Source organism: Nicotiana sylvestris, chromosome 12 (genome assembly GCF_000393655.2).
Source record: "Nicotiana sylvestris chromosome 12, ASM39365v2, whole genome shotgun sequence".
NCBI classification, from domain to species: Eukaryota; Viridiplantae; Streptophyta; class Magnoliopsida; order Solanales; family Solanaceae; genus Nicotiana; species Nicotiana sylvestris.
In genome coordinates, this window is record NC_091068.1 from 146358865 (window position 1) to 146375920 (window position 17056).

The 17056-nt window shown below is 36.2% G+C and overlaps 2 protein-coding genes across 5 annotated transcripts; one reads left to right on the forward strand and one right to left on the reverse strand.

Annotated features, from left to right (window-relative positions):
* Positions 1-6506: 6506 nt before the first annotated feature.
* LOC104218938 (F-box protein SKIP8-like) lies at positions 6507-10685 on the reverse strand. Of its 2 annotated transcripts, XM_009769560.2 has the most exons (4): positions 10541-10685; positions 10335-10441; positions 8481-8664; positions 6507-7250 (listed from the first exon to the last, which is right to left on the reverse strand). In XM_009769560.2, exons 2-4 carry the CDS (start codon positions 10404-10406, stop codon positions 6676-6678), a joined length of 831 nt encoding a protein of 276 aa, XP_009767862.1. In that variant the 5' UTR covers positions 10407-10441; positions 10541-10685; the 3' UTR covers positions 6507-6675. The 2 variants fall into 2 exon arrangements, with proteins under 2 accessions (XP_009767862.1, XP_009767863.1); XM_009769561.2 differs by lacking the exon at positions 10335-10441 and having other exon boundaries at positions 10541-10653.
* A 1626-nt stretch (positions 10686-12311) lies between these two features.
* LOC104218937 (phosphatidylinositol:ceramide inositolphosphotransferase 1-like) lies at positions 12312-16824 on the forward strand. Of its 3 annotated transcripts, none has more exons than XM_009769559.2 (11): positions 12312-12784; positions 12891-12980; positions 14219-14305; positions 14401-14469; positions 14775-14855; positions 15098-15169; positions 15269-15329; positions 15417-15519; positions 16070-16165; positions 16250-16296; positions 16407-16824. In XM_009769559.2, the coding sequence occupies exons 1-11, from the start codon at positions 12722-12724 to the stop codon at positions 16514-16516; spliced, it is 879 nt and encodes a 292-aa protein (XP_009767861.1). In that variant the 5' UTR covers positions 12312-12721; the 3' UTR covers positions 16517-16824. The 3 variants fall into 3 exon arrangements, with proteins under 3 accessions (XP_009767861.1, XP_009767860.1, XP_009767859.1); XM_009769558.2 differs by having other exon boundaries at positions 12312-12661; positions 12748-12784; positions 15269-15519; XM_009769557.2 differs by having other exon boundaries at positions 12313-12784; positions 15269-15519.
* Positions 16825-17056: the final 232 nt, after the last annotated feature.

A 17056-nucleotide genomic window follows, 5' to 3' on the forward strand; every position in this document is an offset into this window, starting at 1 on the left:
GGCATGTCTGTGACGCAGTACGAGATGAGGTTTTCTAAATTGGCCCGTCACGCAGTTTGGTTGGTTCCCACTGATAGGGAGAGGATTATGAGGTTCATTAATGGCCTCACATATCAGTTGCAGTTGCTTATGACCCGGAAGAGGGTGTCCGGTGCTACTTTTGATGAGTGGTCGACATTGCTCGGCAGATAGAGATGGTCCGCAGTCAGGAGCGGGGTGAAAACTAAGCCAAAAGGCCTCGGGGACCGGGTGGTTTCAGCGGTGTTCCTTCAGGGGTCAGTTCCACTATGGCAGGGATCGTCCTTATATGCATGCTTAGATGGCTCATCCAGTTTACCGTGGCCCATCATCTGGCCATGGTTCGGGTAAGTTATCGCAGGTGCGAAAAACCTGGAGAAAATATAAACGTTGGATTCCGAGGGTTTTATCATTTCTTGACTTTGCAAACTCGGATTTGGGAGATTTTTGAGAGGGATTTCGAAGGGATTCTTTAGGTAAGTCACTTGCGGTTAAATTTATTCGATAATTATGTTTCCCAATTGATTTTCCAAACTAGTTGGTATGTTTTTTAGGTGTAAATTGGGGGTTTAAGGCTAGGGATTTTGAGAGTTGATTTGGGGGTTTTGGGTTACAATTTGGTGTTGGATTTTGATAAATTTGGTATGGTTGGACTCGTGGTTGAATGGACTTTCATGTTTTGTGATTTTTATTGGATTTAGATACGTGGGCCCGGGGGCCGTCCTTGTGCCAATTTCAATTTTTGATTAATACTTTGTATTTTCTTGTGGGATTTATTCCTTTAGCCAGTATTGATTGTATCGAATTGTTTGTGGCTAGATTCGAGGCGTTCAGAGGCCGATTTGCGAGGCAAAGGCGTATTGGAGTAGAGACTTGCTCGGATTGAGGTAAGTAACAGTTCTAAATCTGGTTCTGAAGGTATGAAACCCTGTATCTTGTGCCTTGTGATTGTTTTGGAGGTGATTCACATGCTAGGTGACGGATGAGTGGGCGTGCACCGTAGGAATTGTGACTTGGTCCATTCCATGGAACTATAAAGTTGAACAAGTTGTTGATAGCTATATGCTCTCCATGTGTTATAGAAATTTTACTGTAAATTATGTTAGAAATTATATTTAAGCTATATGTTGGTACCATTGGGACCCATAGAGGTCGTGTTATATGTTGAATTACCTGCTAATTGCGTTTTTCATTCTATCTCAGTTTTTACTCACATGTCATATCTCAGTCTTTATTATTCCTTGTTGTTACATCGTATCATTGTAGTTTGGGCTGATTTTCATGATTTCTGAGAGCTCGAGAGACTGGATAAGTTGATGACTGAGTTAGGCCGAGGGCTTGATTGTGAGAATATTTATGGGATCGAGTTGCACGCCTCAGCATGTTTCATTGATTTTATGCTATGATTGGCTTGATATAGCGCTTGGGCTGAAAGAGCCTCTCCGGAGTCTGTACACACCCTAGTGAGCGCAGGTACCTACTGAGTGCGAGGGTTGAGTGCCGAGCGACTGAGAGGAATGAGTGACTGTAAGGAATGAGTGATGGTGAGGATGGAGTAAATGGGAGAACTGGGTGATTGTTGCTCTAAGAGGATGCATTGATTTCATTATTTTGTACTCAGCTGCCATATATCACTTTTTTGAAATTTCCGAGAGGTATTGCATCCTGTTTTACTTGAACTTGACATGTATAAACTGATTTGACTTAAATGGATGGACTTAAAAGCATCGCTATTTTACTTTGTTCGGACTACTAAAATTGAACTATAACTATGTAGCTCGTCACTATTTTTAGTTCTTTATTTAGTCTTGTTACTTACTGAGTTGGTTGTACTCACGCTACACCCGGCACTTCGTGTGAAGATCCAGGTGTTTTCGGATACAGTGGGTGTTGATACTCTGCGCAGTTGACCCCTTTGGAGACTTCGAGGTTGCTGCCCGGCGTTCGCAGACCTTGTTTTCTTTTTCCCTATCTTTCCTTTTATTGTATTTAGTTTTGGACTATCTTAGACAGTGTATTCTAGCCTGGTGACATTTAGATGCTCATGTGCTCTATGACACCTCGATTTAGGAGTTGTTATTCTGTGTTGTGCTTTGGATTTACTATCTTGCTTATGGGAAATTTTATCATTTAAACTGCTTTGAATCCATTTTTGTTAAATTTGTTGGAGTTATCTCGTAAATGTCGACTTGTCTAATACGACGTTAGGTGCCATCACGACAGGTTAGGATTTGGATAGTGACATGCGCACGTGGCGAGACAAGGTGGGCTACGTCGGAGAATGATTTGTGATGACTTGTGATGGCCGGGGAGTGGTGTGCCTACCTTGTGTTAGTTAAACCGTGTATATTTTGGGATGATCGTTTCCTAGACACTGTTTTATTGGCCCATGAAAATTATCTAAACCGAGCGGATCAAATCTTTCTTCTGCTCAAGCAGATGCCGAACCTCATTATTTAGCGGCTCTCCGAAGTCAGAGAGATGGGTGGGGGCCTTTCTGATAGGCGGGACAAGCATGCCCCGTATCCGCTGCAAGAGAATCCGCTCTTTGACACATATATTAGACCGTAGCACAAGAGACGATTCGCTCTAGTCCCGTAACCAAGCGAAAGAAGATTCATGGACAAAAGTTGCGGGTAAAACCTCGGTTTGCCCTCAACTATATACGTTGATAGGGGATAACTTCTTTGCTAGCTACCAGCTAAAGGTGATACAATCTACAACTCCTGAAGTTATGTGTCATTCATTGTCTCTACTCTTAATTGTTGACTTGAATTGTGGTAGAACACTTGCACAAGCATACACGTAAACAAATCATCCATATCGATTTAAGAAGATGAATCCTGATGTTATTGACCATTTACATATACTCCCGTGTACTTGCCTTCTGTGTGAGAGTTATCCTATTGGCACGTGTGTTGTGATTAGTTGGTATTTTAACTCCAAATTTGGACAAATTAAAGAAAAATAAATATGAAATAAATACCCTTTATTTATATGAGTAGCTAATACTATTACACAAGCAAGTCTAATCCATTGTCTCCATTAATTAAAAAGTCGTTACTTTCCTTTCTTTTTTCCTCTTTATTTCACATCACTACATTAATACTGAACGATATATATATATCAAACTGTATATTAGTGTGCAAATCAAGAAATTCAACCCATTAAATTATTCGAACTGTTCTAACGTGTGGTTTCTTGATTCCCTTCTTAGGAACAGTGATAATAAGCACCCCATTTTCCATTGATGAATTCACTTTATCAGCTCTAGCATCTTGAGGCAGATCAAAAGCAGTCAAGAATTTCCCAATTTTTCTTTCAAAATGGTGCCAGTTATCATATCCTTTTTCTATTAATTTCTTCTCCCCAGTTATCTTTAGTACTCTTTCATCCTCCACCTGCACCTTCACTTCTTCTTTCTTATATCCATGTAAATTAGCTCTAAATATATGTGCCTCTGGTGTTCCTTTATACTCAATTTGAGCTATAGATTGGGGCTCATTGTGGAATGATAGAGCTGGTGCTATAAGAGAACGAGGGTTTTGAAGATAAAATTCATGGGCGGGACGATCCTGCCCACCTCGACTTGTTTGGGGTTGATGCGTAGTAATTGTTGTTGGCGGAAAATAAGGAATTTGTTGATTCGGACCCTGACTTATTTGGGATTGATGCGTAATTGTTGTTGTTGGTGACGGATTCTGTACACGGCGTGCATGGCTTCTGCGACCATTAAATAGTGGCATTAAAGACATTTCTGCTTTCTTGTATGTATTGGGAAAGGAAATAATAAAGTAAATCTTTTAGGAAGAAAATATATAGTGATACAAGGAGTTGCTTGCTGCAGGATATATTATGGTGTGGGATATGTATTTATAGGGAAAAGTTTCAGAAATGGAATCTTCTTTTTAACATGTTTTTGAAGCTAAAAAGATTGAAAATATCGACCATGTAGTTACGATGTATATTTAATCAGATTATTTATAAGATAATAACAGGTAAATTTAGACTATAAACATTAATAAGCAACCTCGTAAAAATGATTACTATTACTCCATCCTTTCACTTTTATTTGTCCACTTTGAACTTTTCACGTCTCTTAAAAAATAATAATTGTATATGTATTTTACCATATAACCCTCTAATAATAATAGCATTTCAAAAGGTCTTGAGAAATAATTTTGAAAATGAACAATTAATGATAAGGGTAAAACAGGGAAAAATATATTATCTTTCTCTTGATTTAATATAGTGGACAAGTAAAAATGAAATATATTTTTAGTATAGTGGACAAGTAAAAGTGAACGGAGGGAGTATATCATTATAAGTTAATTACAATGATCATGTAAAACAACTCTGAGTGTGTGTATATAAATCTCGCAACTAAGGGTAAAAATGAAAGAGAACATATGCTTTTGGATTGTGACTTCTAGCTAGCAATCTTTTTTCTGATATTCGCACAATTGGAGCTTTCTCACTGATTTATATGCATGAACCACCTTTATTCTCATTTGCAATAATGGAGGAAACATGGAAAAGAGGCTACCTACTTAATTTGTTGTACGTGTAACACCAGGTAGCCATTACAAAAGGTTGTTATTTAAAAATTAGTCTGTATATCTTGTAGTTTTTAAGTTCAGAATTTTAGGATAAAAATGTCCTCTCAAGTTAAGATTTTTAATTTAAAATTTCAGAACAAAATAAATATTCACCTATCTATAAATAGCATCCCTGAGAATGACTATATATGCACTTGCCCCATTCTCTGTCCATGGAATAGAAAGTGAGATCTTCAGCCTACAAGAGAAATAAGGATCAACCATACCATATATAGATATAAAAACCATTCGTCCTATAAAATTCAACATTAATCTCAAACCCTCTATTATTCTAACTCGAGTCTAACTTATCCATCAATAATATAAATAATTTTACAGTATTAGTATAGTTTAACTTGTTCTTATTATATGCCTGTCTTATTTTTCAGATAACTAATTTTATATAGTATAAACAGTTACCTATAATTTTTTATTTGGGGGGGGGGGTGTTAAAAGTTACATATAATTATCTTCTAATATGCTTAGAAATTCTTTACTTTCTTAGTAGTAGCTTGTAGTAAACTTATTTACTTTAACAAAGTAAAAACGTGTGTATAGATAGTGTCAATATATTCTCTCTATTACTGTATACTGAATGGTGTGATTTTCCACTAATTGATGGTATAAATATTGAGTATAATATTCTAAATAAATTCTTGTAACTTCTTTTGAATGGTGATGTGGAAACTTTAGAGCAGCATCTTAAATCAGTTCGGCAACCTTTATAAGTATTTACCTACCAGTGCCAAGAAATTGCTTTCTACTAAAGACACAAAATAATGAGCAAAAGTTACTTTAATAAAGTTGCTCCGAATACCTAAGATATGAAATCGGGCCAAGGCGTGAAGATACTGAACTAAGAAATTTTCTAGAGATACAAGTAAAAAGTTATAATTCAAATAACTAACAGCTTGTTTGGATGGTTCTTACCCATTGTGTCATTATCGTATTGTTACTTTAAATACAATATTTGTTTTGATTGTTACTTAAATTTTGTTGTATTGTATCGTTAAATCCATTGTTACATAACGACGAAATGTGCCATATTATGTAACGACCAATTTGGTGTGGTCGCATCGTTACCTTGTCTTTTTCTCTCAATCTCACCCTCTATTATTATTAAATTATTTTATTTTATTTATCCTACCTTTTTATATAGTAATTTTATGTTGTATCATAATTTTTCTTTATAATATTGCTAGTTTATTCTTCATATTGGTGGTGCGTGATATCATGAAACGATGACAAACGACACAATTTATCCACATTGTATTTATCAAACGATACAATACAATACAATACAATACGATACGATACATTATGAAACGATGCGTAACAACCATCCAAACAAGCTGTAAGGGCCCGTTTGGCCATAAAAAAGATTCCTTTTTTTCGAAAAAAAAATCACTTTTTTCAAAATCAACGTGAAATTTTTGAATATCAGCTTTTTAGAATTTTTCAAATTTTGAATTTCACTTCAAAGCATTCATAAAAATTCAAAAACAACTCCAAATTATATTTATATCCAAACACAACTCTAATTTTCAAATACCATTTTCAGTTTGAAAAAAAATTCACTTTTTTCGGAATTTCATAATTCTTATGTCCAAACACCAACTAAATCAATAAATCAAAAACCATTATTTTTTATTAATTTTATTATAAATGTTACTTATAATTTTATTCATTCAACATATAAAATGTTTAACTTTTAATTTTATTTATTCAACGAATAAAATATTTAAAAGTTTTGGAAGTTCATTTTTCACTAGAAAACTGAATGAAATGTATTTTGAAAAATATGCTATTTTCAAGTCATCCATCAAGTGGAAAAAGTTGGAAATACAGATTCGAAGAAATAAATTACATATTTTAAGCAATTTGATACTTCATGGACATACTAGTACTAGTATTATAATTCATTAATAATAATAGGTCACCAACACCTATAATAGAAGCAAAACTACAAAATTTCTGCACCCAGATTTCAAGACTTCAGCTCCTAAAATACTCATTCAATCTCCACAACCTCTACAACAGCTTTATTGTTCATCACATTTTACAAGTCGATATATGATGCATGATGAATACACATAAACCATTGCCCATTAACCTTCTCGAAAACATTTGTAGCAAATTGTTTTCCCCAGCTGCTGCCTTTGGTTCTGACCATTTCAATGCATGTAACGTACCCGATATCACCTCTAACATGAACTTGAACATCCCTAATCTCGATATCAAGTGGAAAATCATATTCCGCCCACACAAACTCCCAGCTTCCCATTACAAGATCATAGCCAGTTATGCCACTAACACCAGGGTGCACGACGCAGACATTCTCACCCTTTGACCAGAGGGTTTGCATTGCAGCTAAGTCTCCATGTTTGAAAGAGTTGTAAAAGCGAGCATTTGCTGCTAGCACAGAGGCCTTACTGTCCTCCTGGAGAAGCCGGAGGCTATCCCTAATTTTTGCTGCTCGGGCATAGTTCTCCTCTTTAATAGCATTCTTTAAATCCTGCTCCAAGGTTTCCTCATCTAGCAAGATGTTTTCACCGCTCAAATTTCCTTCTGAATCCTCACTCATGACGCGGCATGGTCTCAGTGAATGTGTATGGGAACCTTGCCTAAAAGGTGCTGTTCTGAATAAATACACAATTAGATGTTTTTACAGCTTAGGAGAGAAGATATTGAAGTAAACAAAAAATTAAAAAGAAAAAATTGAACAGATGTAACACACTTAGCAGGTATGAGACATGCTGCATGTAACACTAATCTCAAGACTCGTCTAAGAAACTGGCCTCTAGGAATTTTGCAAACGTGCACTTTGAGACAACTGATAAGGAGTAAAGTACAGTCAGGAAGAATCAGAAGCTATGTTGCTCGGACTCTTCAAAAATGTTGCCTCACCCGTGTCGGATCCTCCAAAAATCCACTACTTTTGGAGGATCCGACACACACCCGACGGCATTTTTGAAGAGTCCGAGTAACATAGATCAGAAGCACAATACTTAAAACGGAAAAGATAGGGTTTAGCTGACTTATTTCTTTTTCCAAGGAATCGGTTGCCTGCTTACACAAGAGAGATTTCCTAATATCTTAGATAGAGGTAGGTCCTAACCTCTAGATGATACAGAGAAAACAGAAGCAAGTGTGGGTAGACTATTTCCATTTCTTAACTAAATAAATATAAAGTTCCGATTAAGGTAAAGAAAATTTCAAGAAGATTACACAATCTCAACTGAGTAGAATTCGACATCAAAGCTTCCCATCCTTAAGTGCAAAAGTTCCTCCTCATTAATGTATGTGTTCATCTTCATGGAAGATACCAAAGCACGCTTAACAAGAAATAAACCTTAAAAGGAACTGCTTTTTTCTGGTGAAAATCACAAGTTTACACTATTCTGTAATTACACTGCATTCACAATACCACATTGAGTGTTCCATATCTTGTCTATTTAAAGTCACAGCAAAGTACAAAAAAAGAGCAAATAATATAAAATCATACTATTACCAGAGACCCACCACTAAAACAATGATAAATTAAAATGATTTATATCAAACACTCAAAAGCAAAAGTTTTTACATAAATTATTCATTAAAAGAACAAACATAGAGATTGTTAACCATATAATCCCGATATGAACTTATAAACCAAAGAGCGCAACAGCACTATGTGAACTGCAACTCTACCCAAGAAGATCAGCATCAGACAATAGTTACATCAGCAGGCAAACAAGCATCTATAAAGGGATGTAGAAGATAATGAATAATTAATGCATTCATCAATCCGATTTGTAAATAACTTTCCTTTGAGAGGTAAGTCATACTTTTTGCATATCTTCAAGCTAAGCAAGGAGAACTTACTGAAATTTCCAAATTTTAAATCAAAAGCACAGCGTCCAGGCAAATATGCAGACCCTATCTTAATTCTGCCAGCTGAAACTGCATTGAATTGCATTTGAAAAGGTGAAGCAAGGCAGTGATCGATCTGAACACCATTGATGTTGGAATGAGCTGAAGCTATGTGCCCTCTGACCTCAATGCGTCCCTACAATTGAAAGTTGGTTACGAAATTAAATACATATCAAATTTTGCCAAGATTGTGGTTCATCAAACATTAACCATACCAGAATAAAACTAATAATAGTAATAGAAGAAGAAAACTGAGACTACTGACAACTGCACAATTGAAGACAATTCCATTATTTTTGGAAATTTCAACTACAATCCTCATAGTATGGTAACAAGTCTACTGCTAAACTTTCTCCCTGTACCCCAACCAAAGTTTCATCTCCACTCACTCTGGTGCTAATGCCCCAGCAGCCCAGAGGAACACATTTGGTGGCTAAACTGATTACAATATAATATAGCTGATGAAGATGAGGGGCTTATGAGCTCTTAATCAGCAAAATGATGAAAGAAAAGCTTATGATTTAAGTGTATTCGAACTTACAACGATAGAAAGATTAGACAGCAAAAACAGAAACAGCGACAGCAGCACAACAAGGCAACAGGAAGAGACACAGCATGACTACCAAACAGAAGTAGATGAAACACAAATCTCAGAACTACCATATTTAGTAACAAAACTTTATATGAGTAGCAAAGGATAAACAAAAACTACCAAGGACACTTCCCACTGGAGCAAAAGATTATATTCCTCTATTATGGGCCCTTCCCTTCAGCTTTGGAAATTATTACCTATCAAAGAAATTTACTTTAGGACCTATAGATTCCTTCAGTGTAGTAACAGCTTTACACCACATTCATACCTTCACCACCACTAACTCTACAACCTGTTTCCACCTAAATTCATTAGTTTTTCAAAAACGACACTTCCACAACCTCCCGCATATACCCTTATGACTTGATGCACAACTATTAACCATTAGTATCCCAAGCTCTAAATCATCCATTCAATTCCTTGCAAATTCAGCAATCACGTTATCCCTTTTCTACAGTACATGTGTCAGTGTCTATTAGCTAATGATCCGGCACAAGATGAGAAGGAAATAAGAACAGGGAAGGAGACAAAAAAGAGAGAAAGAGTGATGAAAAAAGAAGGGAAAGGGAGCAGCAATCCGAGGAGAACTAGAACAAATGTGGAAGCATGTGATTTGTTGTTGGATAAAAGAACTGTCAACCGATCAAATATTCAAAGACCAAAAAGAAAAAAGAACCCATAATCAATCGAAATGTTAACACTAAGCTAAGGAAATGAACACCGGGGATGTGTTCGGTACGAAGGAAAATATTTTCCTGGAAAATGAGTTGTTTTATCACTTATTTTCCCTTATTTTGGTTGGTGAGTGAAAACATTTCCGAAAAACACTTTCGGATAAAATAATTTTTTATGCTAGTCTCCTCAACCCACCCTCCCCAAAATACTCATGTTCATTGAAACGAAAAAAAAAAAATACTTTTTCTACGTCATGAAAAACGACTAAGTCCAAAACATAAGAGGAAAAAAGTAAGATCCCTCAAAAGTAAATTTCCCGTTAAAATCAACACCCTGGGAATGAAAAAAAAAAAAAGAAAAATCCTAAACAAGCATTAGGAACCAAAAACTATAAAATTGCTCAGCTTGTGAACTTAAGCTCCCAACATTTTTCTTTAGCACAGAAAACCCCTTTTAGACAACCCCACTACTCAAAAAAACGAAATTAGCCAGCAAGAAAATTTAAATGTAACAGGGCGAGAAATGTTACAAAAACTCACAATATTGAGGTAGTGAGGTCGACTGATTCGAGGTCCGAAAGACAATGTTTGGAAATTGGAAGCCACCTCCATTGTTAATATTACAATTCAAGTCATAAACTGCTCAACTATGTATATGCACCAACAGAGACAACAAATCATCGGTTAATATAGACATATCTCATTGAAAAACTACAAGAAGAATTTAGAACGGAGATTTAATTTACCTGTCGAATATTTGGTCGAAGAGGACAGAGCTCTATCTTTGTACTGAGTATCGCTATGATGAGGAAGGTATATTGACTTTATATCTCCGGTAAGGTCACGAAATCGGGAACACGACACTGACACAAAACCTCAGTGGATTGAAACTGGTAGTTGGGCTTATGAAAAAGTACTCTTTAAGTGGGCTGGGTTGGACTTGCAAAAAGTTTTTATTTTGGGGATTGCCACACAAATAGTGGTCAGATTCAAGGTTTACTTTTTATGGCCGGCATACATATATTATATAATAATTATATACAGCTATATATATATATATATATACGAATTATATGTATATTATACATTCACCGACAGCTATTTGCGTTAATTCATGTATGAAGCTTATGAACCTTTTTTAGGATCATCATTTAAATTTTAACCCCGTTAAAAAAAAGTCTTAAGAGAATAGCCTTCGGCTAGAATTTTGAAGCATACTGGTCAGAATATTGAGATCAGTCATGCAATCGCAAGAAATTTTCTTTAATATATAATTATGGTGATCATTAGGATTTCAGCCACAATGCTGAAAAATCCTAGTGATTATCATATGAAAAAATCTTATCATTATCACGAGAGCTCCCCAAAATACTGGCCTGATGTTCCTTTCACAAGTCAAACTTTAAACGGCATCAAATGATCCTATTAGTGAAAGTCACCCTATAATAATAGTGATCCACAGTCATGGAGTAGGTGATCCACATTCATGGATAGAGGTGACGAAATGATTAAAAGAAAATACTTATCCACTCATATTATCCATCAACAAATGGGTTGGATAATGAACAATTTAAAAACGGGTCGAATATGGATAAGAACCATATTATCTACTTAGAAAATGGTTAATCAAATGGATCGGATAACCAATGAATAACTAATGTGTTTAACTTTTATAGTTTTAAAGCCTCAAATTAGGATTCCTCGAGTTTGGAAGACTAGGAATTCTCTCATAAGTTATCATATTCAAGAAGTCATGGATAATATGGATATCCATATTATTCGCCGGATAACCCGTTTTTAATCCGTCTCAAATACGGGCCGGGTCAAATAATTTATCCATTTTTAAAATTATTTGTTTTTGACCCGCTTATATCCGACCCGATCTGCATGTTCGCCGCCTCTAGTCATGGAGTAGGTGTAGGTGCTGGTTATATCTGTGTATAGCTAATATGTAATCTGATTTCTTGTAAGTAAATTTGGAGTACTCTTACAATCTTATGAGTGCAGCTTTAAATTGACCCATATATATATATATATCATATACCTAGCCAGAGTTAACCCCTCCAAGTCTAGACGAATTGAACGAGTTTTACTGTTTTAGCTGAATTTGTTCCTTACTATTAGTTGAAGAGTTGTTGAAGGGCGGGCATAGAATGGACTCATTTGGGCTTACCAACCCGTGGCGGAGGCAGGATTACCGCCAAGAACGTTAAAAAAAAAAAAGAAAAAGTTAAAAAGGTTATAGCTGGTGGGAATAGAACCAATGACATTACAAAGGTTTTGAACATTTTTAATCACTATGTCAAGGGGATTCAAAACATAATATATAAAGATATATAATAAATTTTGCCTTACATATAAAATGTAATTTTTCGATAAAGAGGTTGGGTGAATACCTTTCCGGCCCTAAATCCGCCTCTGCTAGCAACCCGTCCTTAGTGCCTCGCTGGCGTAGTAGTGGCTTATGCCTTATGCTACTTGTTCCTTAGTTGCTACTCTACTTAACACGGATTAAATTCGGATATTGATTTCAAAAAGAGCAATAAGTACAGCAAAATCAACAACAATAGACAAAATTGTCCATTTTTGGCTCGATTCGTTCTTTCCATTATTTTAAAATTTCCCCTCTCTTTTCTTTCAACTGCAGCTCCGTGTCCAACTCGCGTTTTAGCAGAGACTAATCTAACTCCAAAAAAGTAGATACTCTATATAATTTTTTAGATATTATATATAATTACATCACACGCTTATAACACATAGCATGAAAATTCAATCTTCACAAAAATATTGAGATTAAAGTTATGTTTAGGCTAGCAATCAAATTGAAATTTAGGTTGTTATAATTGAATTGTGTGAGAAGAAAGAAGGTACGTACTAGGATTTAGGATGAACCATGTTGACTTTCATAATTGGTTTTGTAATGTAATATGACACTTTGGTGGTTACATAGCAGAGCGATGTCGTTTTACATTGGTCGTGAGGCTTCAAAGGTTAGTCTTTTACTTCATTTCTTCAAGTTTGGAACTTCCTTTTTCTTTCTTGCTATTGCTTCAGAAAATTCTTATTTTTGTTTTATTTTATTGTTATTGAGAGCAGCTATGGAATAGAGTATGTGCAGAGACTGCAACAGAAATCAGTCTTCTTGCGGAGAATTGGAAGTATATTTTTGGCGGTTTGACATTTCAGGTTTATATTGATCAACCCTCAATTTTCTGTTTTTGATTTCTTAGTAAGGTCTTTCGGAAACAACCTCTCTGCCCCTTTGGTGTAGGGGTAAGGTTTGCGTACACACTACCCTTCCCAGAACCCACTTGTGGGATTTTACTGGGTTGTTGTTGTTGTTGTTGATTTGTTAGTAAGATATCGTTTCACCAATTTTCTCTTGCACCATTTGGACTACGGCATGAAGTGAAGCCTTGGCGTAACACGTAAAGTTGCTGCTATGTGACCAGGAGATCACGGGTTCGAGCCGCGAAAACAGCCTCTTGCAAAAAATATAGGGTAAGACCCTTGTGGTCCACAGGGACGAATGCACCATACATCTACCGGGTTCAACTGAATCCAGTACTTTCGACGCGAAGCATAAATTTATAATAAACAGTAGATATGAACTCACAACTTTAAAATATAATGGGTTCACTGCTAAAAACTTTAAATGTTGAACCCGTAGAATTAAAATCCGAGATTCGTCTCTGGTGGTCCGACACTTCCTCCGACCCGCACATAGCGGGAGCTTAGTGCACCGGGCTGTCCATTTAGGCTGCGGCATGGAATTTATATAGATGATTCTTGTAACCGACTTCAACTAATTAGGCATAATGGTTGTTTTTGTTGTATGTAGGGGCGTGACATGGAAAGGAATTACTTTTTATGTGGGGGTGCGTTGGTTTTAGCTGAAGATTCTAGGAGTTCTTGATCAGAGTTTGTGCCTTGATTAGCTTTTCAATAAGGATGTTAATCATCTTTTTTTTTTTTTTTACTTCTTTGAAAAATTATGACTTATATGCTTTAAAGAATTATAAGTTCAGGTTAAGCTTTAATAGTTTTCACATTTTTGAATCTTGTTTGCAGTCACTTCACTCTCAATATTTTCCTAAAGTCGTGTGTTCCTTTCTTCTATACTTTCTGTGTTCTTTTCTTCTGTGTCTAGGGGAAGCGAGGGGGAGGGGGGAAAGCAGCAGAATTTTGAGCCATCAAATTTTGCATTTTCTTTAATTTCTTATTGAACGATGTAATTTGTGATTTTTATTCTTTTTTTATATTTAGCTGCTGTTGAAAGTGTTCCTGGCTACTATTTGTCATTGTCATATTCGATACCTCATTTCCCTTTCAGTTTCTCCTTAATTGTTTTTCTTCATGACCTTAGTGTTTTTGTTAGACCTACCATGCATGTTGTAAAATGTAAATGTCCCTTCTTTCTTCAGTACATACATGGACTTGCTGCTCGAGGGGTTCACTACATACATCGGCCTGGACCTACTCTTCAGGATGTCGGCTTCTTTCTTCTTCCGGTTGGTTTTATTAGTTGTTGGTTCTCTTTACCTCCTCTCTTTACAGAGATGCCTGCTCATATTCTTCCTTTTTTTTTTTCCAATTGTAAACTCAGGAGCTTGGTCAAGACAAAGGTTACATAAGTGAAACTTTATTCACTACCATCTTTCTGTCTTTTGTCTTGGTGAGTTGGTTTTGGTGATATTCTGCCATCAGCTAATGCTGAATCTGTCATACTTTGTGTATTTCATTCTTGTAATTTGTAATTTGCTCATGGGAAATTGTGAGATCAGGCTGCTTCAGGATTGAGAAATTGGTGAAGCCTGGACATTAGATTCTAATATTATTCCAATCTGGCTGTAGGATATTTCCATAACTTCCAACGGGCGTTGGAGTTTTTAGTTGGTTGTTAATTTTAGTCTATATACTTGCCATTTAGGATTGATATTGTATCTTGTTGTTCTAACTCTTGCTCTTGTTTTGCTGCAGTGGACATTCCATCCTTTCATTTTCAAGATCAAAAAGATCTATACAGTTCTGATATGGTGCAGGGTCTTGGCTTTCTTAGTTGTAAGTGACCAATTCTCTTAGACATCATTCTTGTGTTTTTTTAATATGTGAAACTCGATATGATCATTAGGCTTCTATATTCAGTTTAATGTTGTTGTCAAGGATAACTTTAACTCTCTTCTGAATGCTTTATAAGTTATCCTTAGGTTACTGCTTGGCCACAAATAAGAGAACATTTAGAGAGAAGTCAATATTGATTCATTGCCGATCTGCTAAGGCGGTTAAATGATAGTTCACTGCAGGCTTGTCAGTTCCTTCGGATCATAACATTCTACTCTACACAGCTTCCTGGTCCAAATTATCACTGTCGTGAGGTAAAGACTTGTCGCATTTGGTTGATCCTTTGTCAGTTAGCACTCTTGTGTTGTCTATGAGCTGGCGATATGTAAATTGTCTATCTTCTGATTTTTCAGGGTTCAAAGCTTGCCACACTGCCTCCTCCGAATAGTGTTTTAGAAGTTTTGTTAATTAATTGTGAGATATATTTTACCCTACTCACTGTTGTATTTCAGTTGTTCTTGTTACAATGTGCTTATGCGATCGATGTTTATGAATGTGCAGTTCCTAGGGGGCTGCTTTACGGTTGTGGTGATCTGATATTTTCATCTCATATGATATTCTCTCTAGTCTTTGTGCGTACTTATCATAAATATGGCACAAGAAGGTATTTAGCAGTAATATGCTGTATAATGCTCTGTAAGATCTGATTTTCAGATTTGAGCTCTATTTCTGATGAATGAAACTATTCTATGGGTGAATGCTGGGGAAGATAGTTAATTCTGAATTTTATTCAACATAACAGAACCTCTCTCCCTTTAACTTTTTTTTTCCCCTTCTTTTTCGTTAACCTGACTTAGGGGCCTTTTTTCTTATGTCTGCAATACTGAAATAGCTTCATGGGGTATATGATTTATATGCTATTTCTTGAGCTGCTGGTGTTCTATTTCTATAGTTCTCCGTGTGACCTATAAGTTATGGGTTTGAGCCGTAGAATTAGCTACTGATGCTTGCATTAGGATAGGATGTCTACATTACACTCCCTTGTGGTGCAGCCCCTTCCTGGACCTTGCGTGAACGCTTGATGTTTCGTGCACCGGGCTGCCCTTTATTTTCTTTAATGTAAAATGGATGCCCTAAAAGAAGAACAAAGAAGGCTTGAATTAAGTGTTTTGCGACAGCCTAAACTTGTCTGATTGCTCAATTTGATTCTATAGGATCATAAAACTGTGCGCTTGGTTAGCTGTTATTGCTCAGAGCATCTTGATTGTTGCATCACGCAAACACTACACTGTGGACGTTGTTGTAGCATGGTGAGTGAAACTCTCAGCTTGACGTTCTGTGTTGACACGGTTGTTTGCAAGTAATTTTCTGACTTTGACTGAGCTCTATGACAGGTACACAGTTAATCTAGCAGTGTTCTTTGTTGACAAACAGTTGCCAGGTTAGAATCCTAATCTTCTCTTTGAATGAACTTAAGTATGGCTACTCTCCCCTTTTAGCTTAATGCGCAAGGATGAAAAATTAGCTGAAGCACTGAGTTTTTTCTTTCAGAACTGCCTGACCGCACTAGTGCAGCATTGTTTCTACCACTGAGCAAAGATAGCAAAACTAAGGAAGAGAATAACAAACCTTTGAATGGAAATTCTGCAGAATGGTTATAGAGAATAGCGTTGTGTATAGATGGGAGCACAGTGCATGTTGAAGCAGTGACGAACAGTGTATAGACAATACATGGATTGCAACTAAGCAAAGCTGGTAAAAAGCACTTCTCTTTCAATATCATTACAAGGTTGGTTCAGCAAATGATCCCTGGTGTTACTCTAAGTCCAATAGATTTGGTCTATAGTGTAGGAATACAAGATCAAGGTTCAATTCTTTTAATGTCTCTATGGTGCTCATGATTAAAAAGCAATGGCATCAAATGTATAATGGAACTCCATCTTTTTCAGACAATAAATTATCTTTTTCATTTTGTACTCCGCAAACATCTGGCACTTTATATTTCATAATGTTAGTCTAGCCATTGGATAGTTGGAGATGACAGCATACGGAAATGTTTGAATCACAGCACTACCTAGATTGTACTAGACAAGTAGACATGAAACTTGTTGCTCTTCTAGCAGCATTTGGTCGCTGCAATGCTCTCCTTCTATAGACACACGATAGCCCATGTCTGTTTGTATCATTTCCAATGTAAAAAC

Coding starts and splice junctions, on each gene's coding strand:
- LOC104218938 (XM_009769560.2), bottom strand. CDS start 10,406: ATGGAGGTGGCTTCCAATTTCCAAACATTGTCTTTCGGACCTCGAATC. Junction 8,665..10,334: donor GACCTCACTACCTCAATATT/GTGAGTTTTTGT, acceptor TTTCAATTGTAG/GGACGCATTGAGGTCAGAGG. Junction 7,251..8,480: donor TTTAAAATTTGGAAATTTCA/GTAAGTTCTCCT, acceptor TATTCAGAACAG/CACCTTTTAGGCAAGGTTCC.
- LOC104218937 (XM_009769557.2), top strand. CDS start 12,722: ATGACACTTTGGTGGTTACATAGCAGAGCGATGTCGTTTTACATTGGT. Junction 12,785..12,890: donor TTGGTCGTGAGGCTTCAAAG/GTTAGTCTTTTA, acceptor TATTGAGAGCAG/CTATGGAATAGAGTATGTGC. Junction 12,981..14,218: donor TTGGCGGTTTGACATTTCAG/GTTTATATTGAT, acceptor TTCTTTCTTCAG/TACATACATGGACTTGCTGC.